Consider the following 14,547-nt stretch of genomic DNA (forward strand, 5'->3'; position numbering starts at 1 on the left):
ATGATGTATTTCTAAAAAATCACAGAACTGACGACTCTCTAACATATTAGCTGTATTATAAATACGCGATTTATCTAAGTCTAATAATAAAACGATGTTTTCTGTATCACTGATTCTAGTAGGGTATTGTTATGCTTAATCTTTACAGAGCACATTTTATCACTTTATAACTGGGTACTGTGGTCATAGTCGAACTGTCCTCCCCTTTTCATTGTTGTTTGATTACTTAAAAATACACTTGTATATTTATGGTCATTTATTGGCCTTTTTGAGGTAAATGAAATGTATTTACTGTTTGTCTTGTTAGTAAATGTAGGCTAGATTAAAAAATATCATTTCTTTTATTTGTAAATGTATATATACATCATTTGTGATGTTGCTATTGATCGTTATTTATGTACATGGTAAAATTGTATGCTGTCCTTATTAATGAATGTTTCGGTACAATAAAATCTTATCTTATCTTAGTCTTACAACTAGAGTTATCTTTCCCTGGATCGTTTATGGAAAAAATACCGTATTTTAATGACATGCAGAATAGTCACGTGATCAAATTTATTTCCGTAATATGCATGGAGAAAATCTCGAGCAGAAAATCTCGAGTAGAAAATCTGAAGTTGAAAGTCGAATGTCAAAAGTAGATTATTGAAAGTAGAAATTCTGTTGTTGAAAATTCTGTTGTTGAAAGTAGAAATTCTGTTGTTGAAAGTAGAATATTTACTACTTAAAGTTGACAAGGTGGACGCATTAGGTTGAAAAGCACGAGCGGTATATGTTTCCCACACGAAAATGTCCATTTTGGATAAGAATTTTCTCTTTTGATATTTATTTTCCACTTTCTACTGCAGATCGCATTTTGAACCTGATACCCCGCCATAACTATACGCGGAGTGGAACGAACTAGTAAATATATTTAAACTAGATCATTGAGGCTTGATAACTACAGATATAGACCTTCACACTGCCTGTTGATCAAGCTCCCATCACACCAAACTAGTTCTCACTACGTTCTGGAAAATGTCGCCAAACGGGCGCAAACTGTGTGCGAGTGGAGTGAACGTAGTAGTAACTGCAATTAGACTGAGGGGCAACGTACTTCAAACAAGATGGACGTACTATGAAAGGTATTGTCGTACTATGAACGGGAATATTAGAAACATGTTACAAGGTTACGTGGTCGAGCATCAATTAGCCAGTCTTTACTTATTCTGTTTTATTTCGAGGGGATGGGTGATTGTTTTTTTTATCGTATTGTATATCATATATTGTTACTAGTACAGACGAAATAGATGTATTGTGGACTGTTTAAGAACGAACTATAGACATTATTTACATATTATAGACATTATTTACATATTTTAACCCGATCACAACTCGTTTTACGATGATTTTCTAGGATTGGGTAGGGGTGTTTTAAAGAAGATGTTTGGTGTGATAGGGCTTTATAATATACATATAATGCCGTTCATGCAAGACGTACACTGTGCTAGATAAGCTATATGACAACAGCTGTAACATTGGATATAGGTTTACTGCCAGTTAGGGGTATATTATAAAACGAATATATACATACAGAAGTAAATCATACAGACTATAGAACAACAGGTGTAACAGTGGATATTATACAACATAATGGACGGGAAAAGTATTTTGTTAATGGCACTGATATATGCTGCTGTAATTCAAGGTAAGATTGCATCCATTGGTTTATTGTTTAATTAGTTCCATGGGCTAATAGTGTGCTATAATGGAAATTTTACTCCCACAGCGGCGCTACGATCTACTCTTATATCGAATTCCAACTGTTAGGGGTTCTTTTACGTGCACGCTAATGTGTTTTTCTTCCTATCCAAACGACTAGATAGTTGTCTCTTGCCAGGCCCACGACAACACCGCGGGAAAATCCCAATAAACTTTCCCGGCCAAGTCCCGAATCGAACATGGAACCTCCAGGTTACTCACTGAGTTACCACGGCAACCAGCTACCATAGGATTAGAGTTTAATAAGTTCAACCCTGGTAACTCATCTGGGGAATTGGTTGGCCGAATGATTAGCACGTGCGCGCTGTATCATAAGGTCTGTCATTGAGTCAACTGGCATGGTTTCGATTTCCCGGTTGTACTGACAAGGAGAAGTGGCGTCCGATTTCCTCCCACTGCTAAATCACCCACATGCGGAAGCGAATTATTGAAATAAAATTGAACCATGCAATAGTCCGACAATGACTTAGTTTGTGTCGACTGGACTTTAAACCCCATCTCTGTCTCTCTGTGTCTGTGTATGTATGTCCCTGTCTCTGTCTGTCTGTCTCTCTCTCTCTCTCTCTCTCTCTCTCTCTCTCGTTTTCTCTCCCCCTCTCTCTCTCTCCTCTAACTAATCATTAAAGGTTAATGGGATTTTAATGTCATTTTAATAACATTTCGTGATTATAACATGGTCTGGGAAAAGTTAAATTAATTTGTATATACGTTATACAAATATAAAATCATCTCTTCCAGATGTAACACCTTCACAGAATATACACACGTGTTCTAATAATTTCACACCTATTACTGTAGTTGATATATATTTTCAGATGTCAAGGCTGCTAAACTCACAATACAACCATCCCAGAATATACAGGCAGGTTCTACATATTATTTAGCATTACAGTGTTCACCTGATTCTAATTCAAGTTATACTAAACTACGCACTATGGAGATATATAAACAAAGTATGGTATCACCAAAAAAGCTGTTGGTGAAAGTTGATTCGACTGGGTCGTATACTCCAGGAGCAGGAATAACAAAACCTAAATATAAAATATTGTTTTTGTTAAACGCCCCCCAACTAATCGACAAATACGTACAAGTTGACATAAATAATCCCGACTGTCACGATACTGCTGAATATACGTGTGAAACAACTGGAGAAACTGCTACATCATCTCATCCAGTTTATTTGAAAGACTCTAAGACTGTGACAGTTCAAAGTAAGTATTTTATATGTATAATGTTGGCATTCTCTTTCTATGTTTAAAATAATCGAATATTTAGATATCGGCTATGTTAAATACCACCGATAACGTAATACTGAAACGATTTTACAACAGTGTTTTAAAATAGGCTATTATTTTAGCTCGGTTTATGTAATATTTAGAAAATTAATGGCCTCAAAATTTTTAAACGCACATTGTCTGTTATAAAACACCCACTTCCTCAGCCTTACGACTACAGAAAAATAAAAGTGGTGTTTTAAAGATTCGTATCATGTTTCGAAGATATACATGTATGTAACTTTCATTTTATCTTTGCTTGAAATAAAGAGCAATAAAACTGAAATATTTGTACATACGATACATTAAACATAACATTAATCTACTTATAAAATAAACTTCAGTTACCACCCTTCAAAGGGTTATTTACCAGTTCGTTCCACTCCGTCTGTATTAGACAAGTCAGTGTTCAAAAGTTAAACCCCATTTTATTTCATTTTAATTTGTTCCACACGACTGCCATTCGTCTCTCATATCACATAAGGATAAAGTATTTATAAAACAACAGACAAGACTATTGTATTGGGTAGTATTTAGTTAGTATTTACTTAGTATTTACTTAATGTTTGGTAGTATTTTGAACTGTTTAGTTAGTATGTAATGGTATTATTTAGTTAGTATTTAGTAGTAATGCGTAGTAGTGGGTAGAATTTGGCAAATCATCCCACCCCGAGTGAGGCTGCAGTATTTGACAAGAAGCACAGCGATTGAACCCTACTGATAATCGGTGTTGTGTGTGTGTGTGTGGGGGGGGGGGGGGAGATTTTCACCGACTGTGTGTGGCTATCTTTGGGATATACAGCATTTATCTGTGCGTTGTGTGGGTGTGGATTATATGTAGTATAAGTTGTGTTGGGTATGATTTTTGTGCCAGTGACAGTGTGGGTGTGCCAGTGATAGTGTGGATGTGCTATTGACAGAATGGGTGTGTCAGTGACAGTATGGGTGTGACTTTTACAATAATTAGTAATGTTTTACATGTGTAAATATTAAAGAGATTGTTTCAAAAATAACGGTGAATATGAATTTATTGCTTTCGAACCAAAATATAAATACAATTTGGCCTTAATATATATCAATTTCAGGAGAAAAAAGAATAACACAAAACGTATTAATCTTGATGGCATTGTACTAACATTTAATATATTTTATAGGTAATCCTGGTAAGGTAGAAATGAAGATATTTCATGAAAAGCCGAAGTATGATGTTGGTGAAAAGATTGAGATTACCTGTCAAACAGGTGTTGAAAATCCTGAACCAACATGGACCTGGGAATTCAAGCCATCTGGTGATTCACTCACGGACGTTAAATTTTATAAGGTCCATGATACAACATATGACGTAAGGACAGAAAATATAAGAAAAAGTCAGGTTGATCAACACACATCGACTCAATGCGGATATAATACTGGAAGTACATTGCAGCATGAAGTAGGTATGGAGGATGATGGACTGAAAATCAGATGCATGGTTGATAACTCAGAACTGTATAGTGCCATTAAGACTATCTACTTAACACGTAAGTAAATATTACAGTGCAAGAAATTATTATATTTCCTCTTTCATGAAGACGTGGTACCTCTTGTTATTGTTAATTTTGATAACGTGATGTGTTTACTTGTTGTTATTAGTTGTTGGTGATGACGTGGAGGTGGCATGACGTCATATTGGTTAAGCATCGACGCCATATTAGTTAACCAAAAAAAGTGCCTGTCTAATTATTTTGACAATATGCCGGGCTGTTCCGGGTAGACAGACAATATGAAAAAAAAATAAGAAATATAATATTTCTTGTGAAAAAAATCACTTTTCCTTTTAGACAATAAAATAAACTGCCCGAAATCCCATTACCTCTTGACCAATCTGTTATATTTGAGCACCTTCAGTTTGCTGTATTTACAGACTGAATTAACAGCCCTAACATATCCACCGACTGTCTTGTTATTTTGGACTAGTATTCATATTAAAGATTCAACTTTCACATAATAGTTTGCCGATGATTCGTGCAGCTTAGGAATCGCACTCAGTTTTTAATTGAAACAAATGTAATTTAATATTTTTCTTTAAAAAACGGATTGCTTTAATTTGCCATGGGTGAAACGTCACATAAATTCTCCATTTTATGTAATAAATAAATAATAAAGCCCAGAGGCGTGCTGGGGCCTACGAGGGTAGACAGACCACATTTAGGGCACTTTAGTGGGAGGCGGAGGCGGCACATGCTTAAATGCCCTATATCTGAGCCATGACATACAATATATACCTTTACCATTGGTTGAGGGATTATGATTAAGTCCTTAAGATAGGTAGTATGGTTGATAGATTTATTTGGCACAACATAATACATCAAATCATAAATTATTTTTTAAAACTATTGGGGGGGGGGGCTCACATAAAATTGGGGCTCTTGACTGGCAGTCTGGTCAAAAGCCCGCTTCATCTGGGCTTGGTGGAAATGGCTATAAAAAATCTCCCACATTTGTCTCCGTCATTTTCTCCAGCCATGTGTGCCACAATCCTACACGTTTTGACCCAGGGCAACATGTAGAGTTACTACTCATCTGTTATCAGAGGCGTGTCGGACTGCTAGACTTAAAAAACATAATATGACATATATGTTTTAAAGAAAACTAACTAAAATTATCTTTGTATCCACTGAAAAAAATAATGCCCTTAATCTTAGGAGAAACACGATCTATATGAGTGAGGTTAAGGAATAGTGAATCAAACTAGTTTCGTTTTCTCGTCGAACGAAACCAGTTGGTCGGAGTCCATAGAGCTACCCAGTCCGCCCCCTGACAATTTTAATCCGTGGATAAATGCAGACTTGTGATCATAAATGGTTGCAAACGTTTTAATATCGAAATGTAAATGAGAAGAAATTAGTTAACTGGTTTCCAGTCTCACTGAGGACTAAAGCCAACGAACAAGGAGGGCTGATTAACGGTGCATGTACATACATGTAGAGGGCTTTTTCAGAACAGAGTGCGCATGGCCATATCCACCCCTATACTCTGGTTGGAAATTTCGAGTATTGTGAACAATTTCCATTTTGTTTTGTTTTTGAAAACATCACTACCCTGCCTACCCACCCAGCACGCCTCTGGTGAAGCCAATGGTATAACCTCTCTTACACAATATTCTAATAACACGTTATCTTAATATAGTAATCATTTATTTCATTTTATTAGATATGAAATATAGGCCGTTGATGTGTATTTACAATTTCATAAATCTTTACAATCCGTGGCCACTCGGTTTGAGCTAATATTTTATATTCTATAACGTTATTTACTTCAACTGTATATGTGTTGCCTTTCATTGTGTGAAACCAATTAAATTTTCATAAACCTATACAACCTGTTGTACATAGGCTAATTCTATAAACTCCATAGAAATTACATGATTTATTATTATAACTTAATAATTTATTATTTATATCTGTATATGTGTTGCCTTTCACTGCGTAAAACAAATTCTCTCTGGGATAATTAGGTATTACGTTATTTTGTTTTAAAAGAAAAGAAGTTTTATATTTACTCCACACAACCAATTATTTTTAATGTTTTGGGTTATCCAATATGGCGTCACTGCATGGCTTCAATCGTCATAATGGTAAAATGACGTCACTTGTCTCGAAACTGTGCATACTTATTCCTTATACCATAAGGATGACCTCTGTGATTTTTGGTGCATGCTTGAATCCGAGGGATAAAGCCACACCCAATTAGTATAATATCTACAAAAGTATAGCTGCGTCAGCTATTAGGGCAGGGCAATTACCGTTTTGGGGTGTTTCGTATGGGCACCGTTTTACGTCAACGTTATTCTATTTAATTGGACTAATCCGTGCATTAGATGCCTGGACCATAGCAACCCACTCCAGAAATGGATAGCGACAGGACTATCAGTGGATTAGTCACTTGTAGCTAACGACTCCAATATATACTATTCAAAAAAAGTAGGGGATATTTGATTTTGGGGGCATAATACTAAAATATGCAAATGACTACGAAAAAAGTCACTATAGAACCTAACAGAAGAAACATTTCCAGTTACATGTGACGCCCAAACGCACAATTCATTGTGGCATTGAATTCCAGGGTGGAAACATCAGTTTAATTGTTTTAGTGACCAGAAAACAAATTTTGATATGCGTCGGCTTACCTAAAATGAAAGGTTACGTGCACTTGGCATGCTACAGATCGGCACAACACAGGCGGTTGTGGCGCGGACGATGAATGTTTCTCAGTCTGTCATAAGCAGGCTATGGTCCAGATACCGTGATACACAATCTGTACAGGACAGACCACGCTCAGGTCGACCAAGGGCGACAACTCAAGCCCAGGATCGATTTATCCGTACCTTGGCCTTGAGAAATCGTGTCATCACAGCAAATCAGATCAGCGCTCGTCTTCAAACAGACACTGGTGTGAGAGTGAGTGGCCAGACGATTCGGAATCGACTGCATAGGGGTCACCTTCGCGCCCGACGTCCTCGCGTGATCCCTTGTTTGAGAGATCATCACATTCAGGCAAGACGTCGTTGGTGTAGGGATCGTCAACACTGGGATAATCGACGCTGGAGCAATGTGATGTTTTCAGATGAGTCAAGGTTCACTGTTGATTTTTTGGACAGACGTAGGAGGGTGTGGCGTCGTCGAAACGAGCGCTTCCAAGACGTTAACGTCATCAGACATGATCGATTTGGGGGTGGTTCTGTTATGGTGTGGGGAGGCATCACTGTTGCTGGAAGAACGGCTTTACATGTTGTTGCAGGGCGTGTTACAGGCCAGTACTACCGGGACAACATCTTGGCAGTCCATGTTGTGCCGTTCGCACGACGTCATGGCCGCCGTTTCATCTTCCAGGATGACAACGCAAGATGTCACAGGGCCAGGATCGTTACAGGTTACCTCCAACAACAGAACATCACCACATTACCTTGGCCAGCACTGAGTCCCGACCTCTCCCCCATCGAGCATGTCTGGGACATGCTTGGACAGAGGTTACGTCAACGTCAACAACGTCCTGCCAATGTCCAAGAACTTGCTGCTGCGTTGCAACAGGAATGGGACAATCTGGACCAAAATGACCTTAGACGTCTCATTAGGAGTATGCCACGTCGGATCAATGCTTGTTTGGCAAACAGAGGAGGATTTACCCGTTACTGACTTGGTTGTGATGCTGTGGTAACTTTGCTGTTTGACCCCGGGTATCATTTTACCCTTATAATGGTCAGTCTGTGCCTTACTTAGTCTAACGATCATTTGGAATAAATCGATGAATGTGAACTTCATTTCATTTTGTCATTTCTTTCTTCGTCAGTTTCATTAGGTGACTTTAATAACACTTAAAAATCAAATATCCCCTACTTTTTTTGAATAGTATATTAAACAGAACATCATTTATAGAAATTAAATAAGCTCTACAGTATATATAATATTACATAAACAGATCCTCTTGAAACTTTGCATACCTATTTATTATACCCTAGGATGATCCCTATTGTTTTGGGTGAATGCCCAGCCCCCAGGGGCAGAGTCACACCCATCTTTATGTGTCTTGCCTACATAAAGCAATTCCTAATGGATCGTCTTGGAACCTGACACACTATGGATTTTGGTGTATGTGCCAAATCCCAAGGAGGAGCCACACCCAGTTTTCCTGTTTATCTTAAATTATACAGGCCACAATTCTGAATAGACCATCTTGGAACTTGGCATATGTGTTCAGTATAGCCTAAGGGCGGCAACTATCGATTTTGGTGCATGCCCCAAAAGATCATTTTGGAACGTGGCATATTGTTTTTTTTAAAAAAAATTATTTTATTTTATTTCAGGATTGAGAAATAATCCCTCACCCCAAAATTTTAACATGAGAGAAATAAGACAAAAGAAATGTGTACACTATTTACAATATAATACATACATAAATATAACTACATTCAGTCAATCAATTGGTACTTGGCATATGTATTACTATGCATATACCCAATGTTTTGTAACTATTTTGACAGGACAACGTCGCTACGACCCACTCTTGTTTTGAATTCTAATTATCAAGGAATATTGTAAATGTACGACAATTTGTTAAAATACAGTTTTTTAAAACAAATATATAAATTCTGGTACAGATAAGCTGTGTTGAAATAAAACAACATTTAATAAGTCGGTTTAAAAAAAAATCTAATTATTGCGTTTTTCTTATTTTTCAGTTGATGACGTCAAGAAAAGAATGCTACTTGCCGACACAGAACGGATCAAGTTAGAACAAGAAAAACTGAAACAACAAATATCAAAGAATACAACAAACTGTAACTGTTGTTGTAATTAGTTACATATATATTCATATTAAATATACGACCAAACTGTAACTGTTGTTGTAATTACTGACATATATTCATATTAAATATACGATCAATCTGTAACTGTTGTTGTAATTATATAATTGATATAATATTGATAAAAGTTTTGAGCACATATTTTACTCATTAACATAGTTAACCGTTAACCAGATGACCGTACTTTTAAAATTGTACTCTATAATCCTTTCTTAACAGAAGTCGTCACACCTCTCCGCCTTAACACCGTGTTAACAATTTTGTTTAACTTAGCTTTGTTTTGTACGGTGAGGAAAGGGTACCAACACTGGATAGAAAAACAAAGAATGCTTTGTATAAATGAAGTGTAAAACAGTGAAATTATGGTTTGGTTAACGTGAAAAGATCTCAGTTTGGGCATGAAATAGAGGAGTTGTTGACACTTTTTGTACACTGCGTTTGTGTTTTGGTTCCATGATAATTTGACACCAATGATAGTACCTAGATATTTGTATAGTTTTGTCTTCCATTGTTAAGGGACATATATATGATTTATTAACCCTAAAATCATTCTGCAAAATTGGCAACATCACATCTGTAATGAGTGTCAGATTTAGCGTCGTATAGTGAACTAACAATTGCTGCATCGTCTACAAATTTGATAGTGAGACAGAAAACATCCCTGAGGTGCCCCCGTGTTTGTCTTAATAATATTTGAATAGCACTCGTTGACTTTAACATTTTGCGGTCGGTCTATTAGGAAATTTTCAATCCATTTTATTAAAAGGGTATTGGCATGCATATTCAATAACATATTCAAAAGAATATGTGGCTGTATGGTGTTGTCACAGATTATGTGGCTGTCACAGATTTTATATTAAATTAATTACTGAGCTGTCACAGATTTTATATTAAATTAATTACTGAGCTGTCACAGATTTTATATTAAATTAATTACTGAGCTGTCACAGATTTTATGTATTAAATTTAAATATCTAAATGTTAAGAAATGGTCCATTTACTTTTCAGCTCAAATTGTCATGCTGTTTAGAAAATCATCTATAAATTTGTTCAACTGATTACGTGTAATGTTGTAGCCATGTTGATCAAGTACTGTAGGTATACAGAATTGTGGTCCATCCAGGCCCGTAGCCAGCTTGCTGGCGCAGCCCTGGCGGTACGGGGGTCTCCCCCCGGAAAATTTGTGTGGCTCCTTTAAATTGTTTAAGATTGGAACCATGCAATCATATTCGCAGTACTTTTCTCTTAATTAAAGAAGCATGAGTGCAATCTAAACGCTGGTCTCTTGAAATATTTTAGCATAAGTTTCCTGTCCTATTTCAACCCACAAAACCCCATTCCGTTTCTTATTTTAAATTAGATATTTAGACTTGAATGACATATCATATCTTCATTAGCAGAACAATAGAACGTTAAACCTTATGTCAGTCCTATCATCAAATGTCTGGTTTGAAAAATTATAGACAAAGTCCAGGTTTCTATATGTAGTATTATGTTTTATTCTGGAAGACGTAAAATGGCGCGGATGCCATGAAATTGTGAGACTATCATATTGTAACATTTGCAAGGTTAGGGAGCAGAATTGTTCCTTGACAGCAATGTTATCGCCTACCATTTTTCGATTTCAAACCGCCGAGGTTTCTATTGCATGCTTTCCAGTATGTTCACAGGAGGACCACGCTCTTTTGCTCAGGAGAGAAATTATATAGTCAGCCCCACTGACGCTTCTCCTGATAATGTTTAATATTTCAATGAAACCTCAAAATACATCAATTGTACTAGAAATATTTTCAATGTACCTAATTTTTATGTGAATAATAAAAGTGTTATTAATTGATTCTTCTTGATCTATGGTTAACAGGTTTTACAGATAAAATTAAAATATCAAATTTTAGATCAAATTCTAGAGTCAGATCAAACAGGTTTCAGAACTTGTCACGTTTGGGTGGTATCCTTAATTTGTAACCGTTCAGTTATATCAAAGTCACACCATGATTACTTTTGAGTTCAAATTTCGTGAAAATCGAACCGAAACTGCCCGGCAAAATGTCCGCTGCCCTTAAAAGCCTGTAATTCCCTGTAGGGTCACCTTCTAGTTGACATGTTAGTCTTCTTTGATTGATATTTAGTAATTGAACATATGATATACCGCACAGTTTGATGGATACACAATTACTGAGTTTGATACTAAGCGACGTTTCGACGAGAATTCTCTCGTCTTTATCAAGCAAATGATACAGATATGACAAAAAGGAATCAAGTTCCTTACAGTAACCATTAAGTGTCCTTACTGTAACAAAACCGTACCCTCATACAATTGTATATTGTGGAACAATAATTGTATTATTGTTGTTGTAGGATACTTAACATAGTGCGATTTGTTAACGTTAGCATGACGCTCATTTACACACATCCAAACGCGAGCACGCCTATCGTCGAAATCCAAAGTAAATCTGGACTCATCTGAGAAGATTGCACGCGCCCATCGAGGATTACCCCAATTTCTACGCTGCCTACACCATTGACGCCTGTTTGCCATGTGCTGGCGAGTTAATGGAGGAACAACACGCGGTCGTCGCGCATGCAAATGGGCTGCATGTAGCCGATTTGTAATAGTTTGGGGTGTAACTTGGTATAAGTTTACAGAAAGCTGATTGGCCGTGTATTCTCGATTTCGCAGAACCTGTGTACGAATGTATCGATCCTGGGCTTGTGTGGTGGCTCTAGGGCGACCTGAACGAGGTCTATCATCAACATTATGTGTTTGTTGGTACCGGTTCCACTGTCTACTGATCACAGACTGTGACACATTATGTTGGCTACTGCTCGTTGTGTAGAACCCATTTGAAGCATGCCAATAGCATGTAGACGTTCATCATGTTGACGACGTCTCATCGCGCAAATTAAACGTAACACACTAAAGCAAAGATACGCTAAACAGTAAATCATCTTTGAACATACTCTCAAAGCATGTCAAGTGTCCAAGACTATTTATCATATTATCACAACCTGCGTAGGTATTTCCATTTCAATATCCCCTACTTTTTTGAAGAGTATATAATAATTGATTGTACTGTAATATTCAAAATGGGCTAGTTGTAGGCGGGACCAGTTAGCCTCAAACGTGGAGTAGCCCCAAACAAACTGCAAAGGGAAACCAGTACAGTTTGGTTCATTCATATTCGACCGAAGTCGGTCGGCAAAATTACGTAATCAACATAATTCCTATTTCCTTCCGTTTTTTATCGTTCAAAATTTCGTTTTACTTGTTTTTACTAAACTAGGATCTGAAAGTTGTTATATAACCCGTATTTTGGATGATCTGAGCGTTTAAGCTAATGAAACAATCTGTTACGGCGCGGGGTGCACGGAACTGTGGGTAAATCACTAGAGACATCAACGCTGATTGGTTAATCAAATGTATGGCGTCACAGGGTCAAAGGTCGCTCGTATGACCTCTGACGCGTCCTTCCACTACAACTGGTCAGATCTTCATGTATTGTAGACCATCGAAAGAATATAAAAAACTAAACGAAATATAGATCTGTATTTTAATCAAACTGTTCAGTGGCTGGACAATAAAGGAATGAAATGGGGTTTAACGTCCTACTGTTCTGCTATGACTGGGCTAATGAAGACGGGTATACCGTGTGCTATGAGAGAAATTTGCCTACTCTTACATCAGATTCCAGCTGCTTCGGGATCTTTTACGTGCACAGAAAAGTGTACACGGAGCCTCGGTTTTCGTTCCATCAAAACGACTAGACAGCTGTCCTTGTCATGCCTCCTGTAACACTGACAAGGCGAAACCACGCCGGAAAATCCCGATGAACTTTCTCCGCCAACACCGGAAGCGAACCCGCGACCTTCATCAGAATAGCGAGCCCACATCTTACTCACTTAACCAGGGACAAAAAGTGTATTTTTGTTAAAATCTTACAAAACAAAGTGGTTATAGAGGAGAAATGTTCAAAAAATAACAAATTTGGCCAAACCAATAAAAAAAAAATGTATTTTGCGCATGGTGCCATGTTTGGTAATAGAATGATATTGTCCCCATATAAAACCCGTCAATATCGCGTAAGATATGGTTTTTACTATGTCTTTTATATGGTTTTAAAAATCCATGATGTAAGAAATTCAAAATGACAGCCAAAATGGAATCCGATATCTTTCATTTTAAATCAGTTATGACTGGAATATGTTTTTTACGTGGTGTTTGATGTCTTTTCATTGAATTCTGATCTCAATTATTTTTTTTGCGAAATCCAGGTCCAAAATGGCGTATTTATTTTATTAATCCACATTTTCTTCTGAGTTTACCGGGTTCTAGTTCCCGACACCAAAAAAGCAACCAGATGGTGGTTTGTTTTTTGGGGTTTTTTAAAAAAAAAAACAATATTTTTATTCAGATTTAAAAGGGCATTAAACTAGAATGCATAATGGGGATTCTTTCATGTTTTAAAATATATCTAAAAAGGTTTTCGGGGTTACTGAACTCTATTTTGGTTTTTAATATACATTTAACAAATCTAAACATCTGTTTAGCATTTGTTTGTTTTTAGTGCAATTATTCTTTATTCTTTGCGGTGTGTTCCCACCATGCCGGCAGACTGTTAATCCTTAAATTGATCTAAAATAAAATACTCTGTTTAAAAGTAGTCACTCAAGAACTGTTCACTAGTGTTCAGCGTTAGTGTGCTCTTTTAAGAGATTAAAACCCCTCTTTATAAAATTTATTAACCAACTAATTAATGACATTTTGAACACAGTTCATGCCGGCGTTATGATTTCAAACATGAATTCAATTCACTATATTAATATAAATAGATGGTCGATCTGTGTCGAAATTATATTTATTTTTCAAATGGCCAACGTGCAGGTTAATATTCGCTTTATCTCCAATAATCGAGGTGGCCGAAACTTAATGCACAATGGTTACAAGTACCGAATAAAGTCAAGCAGACCAAATGCCGTCCATTGGAAATGTTCAACAAAAACATGTCCAGCTACTGGAAACACAAAGAATGGTGTTTTTATATGTGTAAATTTTTTAATGTTATTTAATAAATGTTGAATTTGTTAAAATCAATACATTTTTATATGTGTACATTATTTAATGTTATTTGATAAATGTTAAATTTGTTAAAATCAATACAGTTTAATTCT

At 36.5% G+C, this 14,547-nt stretch overlaps 1 protein-coding gene across 1 annotated transcript; it reads left to right on the plus strand.

Annotated features, from left to right (window-relative positions):
• Positions 1–1,511: 1,511 nt before the first annotated feature.
• LOC126830134 (uncharacterized) lies at positions 1,512–11,215 on the plus strand. Its single transcript, XM_050560396.2, has 4 exons — positions 1,512–1,687; positions 2,577–2,972; positions 4,190–4,555; positions 9,253–11,215. The coding sequence occupies exons 1-4, from the start codon at positions 1,633–1,635 to the stop codon at positions 9,369–9,371; spliced, it is 936 nt and encodes a 311-aa protein (XP_050416353.1). The 5' UTR covers positions 1,512–1,632; the 3' UTR covers positions 9,372–11,215.
• Positions 11,216–14,547: the final 3,332 nt, after the last annotated feature.

This window comes from Patella vulgata, chromosome 8 (genome assembly GCF_932274485.2).
Source record: "Patella vulgata chromosome 8, xgPatVulg1.2, whole genome shotgun sequence".
In the NCBI taxonomy this organism is placed as follows: Eukaryota; Metazoa; Mollusca; class Gastropoda; family Patellidae; genus Patella; species Patella vulgata.

Coding starts and splice junctions, on each gene's coding strand:
- LOC126830134 (XM_050560396.2), top strand. CDS start 1,633: ATGGACGGGAAAAGTATTTTGTTAATGGCACTGATATATGCTGCTGTA. Junction 2,973..4,189: donor TAAGACTGTGACAGTTCAAA/GTAAGTATTTTA, acceptor TATATTTTATAG/GTAATCCTGGTAAGGTAGAA. Junction 4,556..9,252: donor TAAGACTATCTACTTAACAC/GTAAGTAAATAT, acceptor CTTATTTTTCAG/TTGATGACGTCAAGAAAAGA.